We start from the raw sequence: 10,898 nt of genomic DNA, 5'->3' as shown, positions 1-10,898 counted from the left end.
GTACACCTGACTGTCAGCGTAGAGACGAAAAACACAGTCGTGCTTCCTAAGGACTGACATTATTAGGAAGGAAGGAGCTGTAATGGAAAAAGCAAAGGCCTGAGAATGGATCCCTGTGGGACCCCGTATGAGGATGACTGGAAATGGCCCAGTCAAAGAGAAAACGTCCTCTTAGGAACCATTCCAGGGCTGTACACACAATGCTGCAGATGTGTTAATGAAATGCTGTGACCAACTGTATCACAGGTTGCTGTCAGATCCAACACAGATGTGGAAAAAATAGTTGGTTCCTTCAGTCAATGGAAGAAAAACTCACAATGGTCACAGAAATAACTTTAATCTGACAAAAGTAGAAATAAATAAAAATTCAGACTTTTCAACCCACCTTCAACAGAATTATATAAAAAATAATCTCCTGAAACAGGCCTGGACAGAAATTATGGTACCCTTAACTTACTATTTTGTTGTGCAACCTTTTGAGGCATCACTGCAATCAAATATTTCCTGGAACTGTCAATGAGACTTTTGCACCTATCAGCAGGTATTCTGGCTCCTCATGACAAACTGCTCCAGTTGTCTCAGGTTTCCAGGCGTCATGTTTCAGCTCCTTCCAAAGATGCTCGGTAGGATTCAGGTCAGGACTCACAGAGGCCACTTTGGAGTGTTTCTTCTGAGCCAGTCCTGGTGTGTTTAGCTGTGTGTTTTGGCTCTTTGTCCTGCTTTAAGACCCATAACCTACAAATGAGACCAACAGCAGCACATTTCCCCCTAAAATCCCTTGATAGGATTTCATTGTACCTGCACAGATTCTAGACACCATGTGAGAGAATCTGAAGCAGCCACAGAACATAACAGATCCTCCATGTTTCACAGCAGGGACGTCTTTTTTCCTCCATATGCTTCATTTTTCCATCTGAACATGGAGCTGATGTGGCAAAAAGTTCCATTTCTGTCTCATCTGTCCACAAGACATTCTCCCAGAAGCTTGGTGGCTTGTCAACATGTCGTTTGGCAAATTGCAGTCTGGCTTTTTTTATGTGTTTTCGACAATGGTGTTCTCTCCCATTAAGTCCACTTTCGCTCAAACAACAACGAATGGTCTTTCTGGGCTCTTTTGTTTGTTTCATTTGTGTTATCCGTCTTTGATTTGTCATCAGTTTTCCTCCTGCGGCCACATCCAGGGAGGTTGGCTACAGTCCCATGGATCTTAGATTTTATTCTTTTCTACAGTCATTTAGAAGATGCTTTTATCCAAAGCGACGTGCATATATACCCTGATAGGCACATCGGGGGGGCATTTTAGGATTCAATGTCTTGCCCTGGGCGAACTATGCTTCCTGCTCTCGGAGAAGACGGACGCTTTTTCTCTCCCTCCCGTTCCCACTCTGACCTGCTGCTTCTTTGTATTGTCAATCTATCTATCTGAGCCTCTTGCTCCATTTTCTTCTGAATTTCAATCATGAATCTGGTCAGCTGGTCTCTCAATGCAACTTATCAAATCTTTTTTCCCCAAAGAACAGGCGAAGGGGAGCCTGCTAGTCCCGACAGAATGCATGCTGCTGGATACGTAATGAAGGTCATTTGCCTGCTGCTTCTTTCTGTGGAGGATTTTTACACAATTGGATTTATGATAACTGGGTTTCTGCTGTTTGGTGTGTGCGGTTTCCTGGTGTCTCACAAATTTTGGAAAATCTGTGATGGACAATGCCGAGCAACTAGCACTCGAACTCATGCGTGACAGCACTGGACCGCGACTGGAGCTGATCGTGGTTCTGGAGCTCATTCCTAAGTAGGAAACATCTTGGAGAAGCGGTTGGTTGGTTTTGGTGGAAACTGACCCCCGATTCGGCTGTTTCGGAGTCCGACAGAGACCACTAAGGACTCAAAGCTGAGCCAAACGAAGCCTCGCTTGACCCAAAACAAAGCTGTTATCTGGATCTGGCTCTCTGACCGGCCTTCGGCAGGCTGGTTATCACGTCTCCTTGAATGTAATGCTGTCTGAGTCCCCCCCCCCTTTCTCAGGCCTGTGGAATTTAACTGAACTCAGCTCTCAAGGCCGCATTTACATCAGGTGGCACAGATGAACTGGGGAAAGTTCACAGACTCACTCACTGAACGCACACACCCACTGTTACAGACACACTCTCCCATCTTTCACCGTCTTCTCCGGACCTCGCCCCTTCCCCCACTCACGGACAGTGAGTTGGATGGGCGCGCTGCTTGGCTGGCTGCGATTTCACTGGCTGTCTTGGAGACCCGCCCCATCAGAAAACACCAGAATAAGGCCTGGAGGTGGACTGATTAACTGCATCAATGTGCTTTTATTTACTTTATTTAAAGGTAAATTTGGGAAGTTTGTCAGTTTCGGGCAGCACAGTGGTGTAGTGGTTAGAACTGTGGCCTCATAGCAAAAAGGTTGCTTGTTTGAGCCTCAAACGGTGGTCCTTCCATGTGGTGTTTGCATGTTCTCCCTGTGTCTGCATGGGTTCTTACCGAGGACTCCGGCTTCCTCCCACCGTTCAAACACATGCATGTCAGTGTTAACTGGTTACGTTACGTTGTCCCAAGGAGTGTGTGTGAGTGGTTGGTTGTCTCTGTGTCCAGGTGTACCTGCCTCTCGCCCAGTGGTTGCTGGGATAGACTCCGTTGAATTGGACGAAGTGGTTAAGAACATGGATGGTCAGTCATGGGAAGACTGAACAGAGTGCAGACCTACCAAGCACCTCATTTCCACACATAACGACACGCGATGTGCCGCGTACATTCTACGGACACACGATGTGCCGCGTACATTCTACGGACACACGAGTACATTCTATGGACACACGATGTGCCGCGTACATTCTACGGACACACGAGTACATTCTACGGACACGCGATGTGCCGCGTACATTCTACGGACACACGAGTACATTCTATGGACACATGATGTGCCGCGTACATTCCACGGACACGCGATGTGCCGCGTACATTCTACGGACACACGATGTGCCGCGTACATTCTACGGACACACGATGTGCCGCGTACATTCTACGGACACACGAGTACATTCTACGGACACACGATGTGCCGCGTACATTCTACGGACACGCGATGTGCCGCGTACATTCTACGGACACACGAGTACATTCTACGGACACACGATGTGCCACGTACATTCTACAGACACACGAGTACATTCTACGGACACGCGATGTGCCGCGTACATTCTACGGACACACGATGTGCCGCGTACATTCTACGGACACACGAGTACATTCTACGGACACACGATGTGCCACGTACATTCTACAGACACACGAGTACATTCTACGGACACGCGATGTGCCGCGTACATTCTACGGACACACGATGTGCCGCGTACATTCTACGGACACATGAGTACATTCTACGGACACACGAGTACATTCTACGGACACACGATGTGCCACGTACATTCTACAGACACACGAGTACATTCTACGGACACACGATGTGCCGCGTACATTCTACGGACACACGATGTGCCGCGTACATTCTACGGACACACGATGTGCCGCGTACATTCTACGGACACACGATGTGCCGCGTACATTCTACGGACACACGATGTGCCGCGTACATTCTACGGACACACGAGTACATTCTACGGACACACGATGTGCCGCGTACATTCTACGGACACACGATGTGCCGCGTACATTCTACGGACACACGATGTGCCGCGTACATTCTACGGACACACGAGTACATTCTACGGACACACGATGTGCCGCGTACATTCTACGGACACACGATGTGCCGCGTACATTCTACGGACACACGATGTGCTGCGTACGTTCTACGGACATAGAACGTATACTCTACATGGTTGGAAAGGCTGGTGTTACCACCTTTATGACCTGCTTGCTCAGCAGACAAACAAACAAATGAGGGCTTCTTTATCAAAATAGTTTATTTAGGCTTTTTGTCACAAAAGCAAGACCACACTCGTCTCTAAATGTCCCCGTCCTCGTCTCATCGTCCAACTAAAAGTGTGACACAAAAAAACACGTTTATCACTGAAGAGCCAAGAAGAAAACTAAATGCTTAAAAAAACAAGTATTTCACATCGCGGTTGCCTAGGGTCCAACACCTGAAGGAAACGGTTGTGTGTGTGGCTCCACCTGCATGCTCACGCACAGGTGGAGAGGAGGGCGGAGCCAATGGTGGCGCTGCTCCGCACACGAAAGAAGACGACAATAAAAGAGGGCGGAGAAAGAGAATAAGTCGATTGGGGGTGTAAAAATCTGTTCCAGGGTCCAGCCGGTGATCAGATGCAGCTTACCATCCTCCCGCTCCATTACTCACCACAAGCCCAGAAGCCCCGCCCACTTCCCGCTGCAGTCCGACAGACATGGAAGCAAAGACGGTCTGGAGATGGAGCGATGCACGAGTACAGGACGATTACCTGTCCGCTAAACAGCCTCCAAACACAAACCACTAAATCTGGTAAGTTTATTTGGCGGGGATCTTGGCCCGTTTGCGGGCAATGGCGTCCTCCACGGCCTTCAGCTGCTTCAGCAGCTCCTCGCGACGCGACAGCGTGTTGCTAGGCTTGGCCGAGCTGGAGCCGGCAGCAGGGGCTGAGGCCGGCAGCGGCAGCTTGCTTGATGGGGGGGCCGGGCCTTTTCCAGACGACTTGGGTGGAGGGGACGCGGGGCGTTTCCTGGGGAAGACAAACAACACATAAATGGATGAGAGGAACCACCTACACTTCACCTGTCAACTGTTTGAGACAACCCTGGCTCAACCCTGACCACCTTAACTAGTTCAACCATGCATTAACTAGTCCTTGTTTCCTGTCATATACTTATTGTTCTGAGCCAGATCAGCTGGTCAGTGTTTCGGAGCGGCTGTGTTGGTCATTTCTGGGTTAGTGAGTAATCCATCAATTAACTTTCTTTCTAGGCTTACCGCTCACCCTGCCAACATAGACAATGGTGCAAAGTAAGATCAATACGGCCCAGCCGGGCCTTCATTCTTGGGTTCAGGTTAGAAGTGTCACCACTGGGCCTGACTTTGCCTTGTGGAGACCCACTGGATCAGATATTCTGTCTGCTGTCCAAGGTTGACTGGGTTTGGAAAACGATTTCCACATGAATGTGAAAATTGGTTAAAATAAGACTCTTTTTATATCATCTAAACATTTTAGATATTTGAGGTAAGAAAGCTAAAATGTATTTCCGAGCCCTCTTTTCTGCCCACCCTCCACCACCACCACACAAACACACATATAAACAAACACACACACTTCTCCAGATTTACAGAATGAAACATTCCTGACAGAAGAAGCAGCCAGTTGTTTTGCTCTGACAGCTAACAGCTGTTGTTTCCTGTACAATCAGACCATGAATAGCGATATAAATATTTATATAAAAGTCCAGACATCATCATGGACCCAGAATAAAGCAGCTCAGGTCCAGTTCCTGTTTTCCTCTAACAAAGCTGCACCAGGTTCCTGTTCTCTCCTCCGCTGCCGCCGTGACCTTTACATAGACAAAACTATGGTTTTCACGTGATGTTGAGCTTTTTCCGCTCTGCTGGCGATGGAGCATACGACTTCACTTCCTGAGGACTTTCTACATCCAGTTCTGTTTTTTCTGAACATGAACTACAGCAAACGTCTGGTCCATCACCATGGCAACGGTCATGTCGGGTCAGGCTCCATTTCTGGAGCCCCACCATCACATCCACCCCCCACCATCACATCCACCCCCCACCATCACATCCACCCTCCATCATCACATCCACCCTCCATCATCACATCCACCCCCCACCATCACATCCACCCTCCATCATCACATCGACCCCCCACCATCACATCCACCCCCCATCATCACATCCACCCCCCACCATCACATCCACCCTCCATCATCACATCCACCCTCCATCATCACATCCACCCTCCATCATCACATCCACCCTCCACCATCACATCCACCCTCCATCATCACATCCACCCCCCATCATCACATCCACCCCCCACCATCACATCCACCCTCCATCATCACATCCACCCCCCACCATCACATCCACCCCCCATCATCACATCCACCCTCCACCATCACATCCACCCTCCATCATCACATCGACCCCCCACCATCACATCCACCCTCCATCATCACATCGACCCCCCACCATCACATCCACCCCCCACCATCACATCCACCCCCCACCATCACATCCACCCTCCATCATCACATCCACCCCCCACCATCACATCCACCCCCCACCATCACATCCACCCTCCACCATCACATCCACCCCCCACCATCACATCCACCCTCCATCATCACATCCACCCCCCACCATCACATCCACCCTCCATCATCACATCGACCCCCCACCATCACATCCACCCTCCACCATCACATCCACCCTCCACCATCACATCCACCCTCCACCATCACATCCACCCTCCATCATCACATCGACCCCCCACCATCACATCCACCCTCCACCATCACATCCACCCCCCACCATCACATCCACCCCCCACCATCACATCCACCCTCCACCATCACATCCACCCTCCACCATCACATCCACCCTCCATCATCACATCGACCCCCCACCATCACATCCACCCCCCATCATCACATCCACCCCCCACCATCACATCCACCCTCCATCATCACATCCACCCTCCATCATCACATCCACCCCCCACCATCACATCCACCCTCCATCATCACATCCACCCCCCACCATCACATCCACCCTCCATCATCACATCCACCCCCCACCATCACATCCACCCTCCATCATCACATCCACCCTCCATCATCACATCCACCCCCCACCATCACATCCACCCCCCACCATCACATCCACCCTCCATCATCACATCCACCCCCCACCATCACATCCACCCTCCACCATCACATCCACCCCCCACCATCACATCCACCCTCCATCATCACATCCACCCCCCACCATCACATCCACCCTCCATCATCACATCCACCCCCCACCATCACATCCACCCCCCACCATCACATCCACCCCCCACCATCACATCCACCCCCCATCATCACATCCACCCCCCACCATCACATCCACCCTCCATCATCACATCCACCCCCCACCATCACATCCACCCTCCATCATCACATCCACCCCCCACCATCACATCCACCCTCCACCATCACATCCACCCTCCATCATCACATCGACCCCCCACCATCACATCCACCCCCCATCATCACATCCACCCCCCACCATCACATCCACCCTCCATCATCACATCCACCCTCCATCATCACATCCACCCCCCACCATCACATCCACCCTCCATCATCACATCCACCCCCCACCATCACATCCACCCTCCATCATCACATCCACCCCCCACCATCACATCCACCCTCCATCATCACATCCACCCTCCATCATCACATCCACCCCCCACCATCACATCCACCCCCCACCATCACATCCACCCTCCATCATCACATCCACCCCCCACCATCACATCCACCCTCCACCATCACATCCACCCCCCACCATCACATCCACCCTCCATCATCACATCCACCCCCCACCATCACATCCACCCCCCACCATCACATCCACCCTCCATCATCACATCCACCCCCCACCATCACATCCACCCTCCATCATCACATCCACCCTCCATCATCACATCCACCCCCCACCATCACATCCACCCTCCATCATCACATCCACCCCCCACCATCACATCCACCCTCCATCATCACATCCACCCTCCATCATCACATCCACCCCCCACCATCACATCCACCCTCCACCATCACATCCACCCCCCACCATCACATCCACCCTCCATCATCACATCCACCCCCCACCATCACATCCACCCTCCACCATCACATCCACCCCCCACCATCACATCCACCCTCCACCATCACATCCACCCCCCACCATCACATCCACCCTCCACCATCACATCCACCCCCCACCATCACATCCACCCTCCATCATCACATCCACCCCCCACCATCACATCCACCCCCCATCATCACATCCACCCCCCACCATCACATCCACCCTCCATCATCACATCCACCCCCCACCATCACATCCACCCTCCACCATCACATCCACCCCCCACCATCACATCCACCCTCCATCATCACATCCACCCCCCACCATCACATCCACCCCCCACCATCACATCCACCCCCCATCATCACATCCACCCCCCACCATCACATCCACCCTCCATCATCACATCCACCCCCCACCATCACATCCACCCTCCATCATCACATCCACCCCCCACCATCACATCCACCCCCCACCATCACATCCACCCCCCACCATCACATCCACCCCCCAACCATCACATCCACCCTCCATCATCACATCCACCCCCCACCATCACATCCACCCTCCATCATCACATCCACCCCCCACCATCACATCATCCACCCCCCCAACCATTGTTCCATTGATGTTGCAATAAAACCCAGATTCATTCACACTCCCACCCGCCCATCATGACATCCACCATCCCCTCCCCATCCTTAACAACCATCCCCACCATCATCACATCCACCTCCCACTAACCCCCTGACCATCACATCCCACTTCATCATATCCACCACCCCCCCACCACACCCACAGTGTGGTGGGTGTAGGAAATATTGTAATTTTCCAGGTACAGCTGTAATTTTCCAGTGGTGTCTATAAGTTCATGATGATGATGATGATAAACATCCATCACCCAACCCGTCAAACTGAGCGTGCGCCTGTGTATCTTGCATAAGTTTGTTTGTCTTGGAAGACCACTGGATCAACAATCAGACAGAACGTAACGGCAGCTGCTACAGGTGGGTGACCAGAGGTCATAGGTAGTCTGCTTGAACTTGTCAGAGTGACAAGTACACGTTACTTGTATGTATCAGTCGTGTCTCAACCCTTTCCCAGTCCCACCCCCTGCGGCTCAGTGTTGTTATGAAGGACCGGTTTCTTTTCCAGTGAATATTGTGAAATGTTTAGTAATAACTTAGTGCGTGCTTCCTCTTTGCTTAATGTTCCTCATTGTGGTTGAACTCCTGTGGTAAAGCTAACTTCTTTCCCCTGGCAGGATGACACTCCAAACTTCCAGCTTACTGATGATTATTGAGTAGATTCATATCACCAACCTGTCTCCCTGGGGAGGCATGGGTCGTGGTCCCTGGCCTCTGGGCCGATCCATTCGTGGGGAAAGCGGTGGTCGACCAAGGATCCTTTTATCACGGCCTGAAAAACACCAGTTTAATGCTTAATGAGGCTTCTGTGGCCACTGGTGAAGAAACAAAGAGGCAGGAACCCTAAAAACTTTGGATGAATATCCCAACTTCCACATTGGGTTGTGTCTTTCTAAGATCAGAGAAGTAGAAGTGAAAAGAAGAGAGAAGTAGAAATGTGGAGACTTGCTGACATTTAAATTTGAACCAGTCAGTTCTCGTCTGCAACAATACATCATTTGAATTTCATGTCATTAAGTGAAGTTAGATGAAACATTTCCAGTTTTAGACAGGCATAGATGAAAATAGAGTAGCATAGTTGATAGTAAAAAGTAAAGAGAGAGAATATCAAGCTAGCATGAAAAACTCCTGCAGTAGGAAGTAAGACGCTGCTAAGCAACAAATACAGCATCCCAGTCTCTGGCCATTTCATCGGCTTGCTCTGTGTTATCACATCCATAAGCCCATCGTTCAGCTGCAATCAGTCAAAACAAAGAAAGTCAGAAAACCAGTTTAAAAAACAGTCCGACCAGTCAAAAAAAACAGCCTGAATCAGAAAATTAAATGAAATGAAATGAAAAATACTTAATACTCAATATTATAGTATATAATAATAAATAACTAGAGGAGGTGTTGTTCCGGAGGCTGATGGCTGCTGGCAGGAATGATCTTCTGTATCTTTCAGTCTTACATCGGACCTGAAGAAGCCTCTCACTGAACACACTTTGTTGTTTCATCACTGTGTTGTGGAGAGGATGTGAAGAATCCTCCATAATCTTCATCAGCTTGTGCAGCATTCTTCTTTGGACAATCAGCTCCAGCGGCTCCAGAGTTCCTCCAAGCACAGAAGCAGCTTTCTGGATCAGTTTGTTGATTCTCTTCAAGTCTCTGGTTCTGATGCTACTACCCCAGCAGATGCTGCAAAGCTGACTGCACTCTCCACAACAGACTTATAGAAGATATGCAACATCTTGGTGCAGACGTTAAACCATCTCAGCTTCCTTAAGAAGTACAGTCTGCTCTGACCTTTCTTGTAGATGTAGTCAGTGTTGCATTTCCAGTCCAGTTTGTTGTCCAGCTGAACTCCAAGATACTTGTATTCCTCCACCACCTCCACCTCCTCTCCCAGGATGGAAACAGTGCTTTGTTTATTCTTCTTCCTCCTGAAGTCAACAATCATCTCTTTTGTTTTGCTGCTATTTAATATGAGATGATTGTCACCGCACCATTTAACAAACTGACTGACCAGTTCTCTGTACTCTGCTTCGTGTCCATCCCTGATACACCCCACAACTGCAGAGTCATCAGAGTATTTCTGCAGATGACAGGACTCAGAGTTGTACTGGAAGTCTGAGGTGTACAGAGTGAAGAGGAATGGCCAGAGTACAGTTCCTTGTGGTGCACCAGTGCTGCTGACCTCCATCTCAGACACACAACCTTTCAGTCTCACAAACTGGGGTCTGTTTGTGAGGTAGTCATAGATCCAGGTGGTTGTGGAGGTATCCACCTGGAATTTATGGAGCTTCTCACATAACAAAGCAGGCTGAATGGTATTAAAAGCACTGAGAAATGAAAGAACATGACCCTCAGAGTGCTGCCTGAATGGTCCAGATGAGAGTGTGCTCTCTGGAGCAGGTATATGATGGCATCTTCAACCCCAA

The 10,898-nt window shown here is 50.0% G+C and overlaps 1 protein-coding gene across 4 annotated transcripts in view; it reads right to left on the bottom strand.

The window, feature by feature from the left end:
- Window positions 1-3,990: 3,990 nt before the first annotated feature.
- Window positions 3,991-10,898, bottom strand: part of zc3h18 (zinc finger CCCH-type containing 18) — a 48,095-nt gene continuing 41,187 nt past the window's right edge. For all 4 annotated transcript variants that reach the window (XM_079255403.1, XM_079255405.1, XM_079255406.1 and 1 more), the window contains exons 18-19: window positions 9,154-9,250; window positions 3,991-4,688 (exon numbers count right to left, since the gene is read on the bottom strand). In XM_079255403.1, coding sequence (XP_079111529.1) covers window positions 4,478-4,688; window positions 9,154-9,250 — 308 coding nt within the window. In that variant the 3' untranslated portion in view covers window positions 3,991-4,477. The remainder of the gene's footprint in view (window positions 4,689-9,153; window positions 9,251-10,898) is intronic.

The sequence above is a fragment of the Telmatherina bonti genome (assembly GCF_933228915.1).
Source record: "Telmatherina bonti genome assembly, chromosome: 2".
Classification (NCBI taxonomy): Eukaryota; Metazoa; Chordata; class Actinopteri; order Atheriniformes; family Telmatherinidae; genus Telmatherina; species Telmatherina bonti.
The sequence above is the reverse complement of the archived record's forward strand: the minus strand, read 5'-3'. Positions and strand labels throughout refer to the sequence as shown.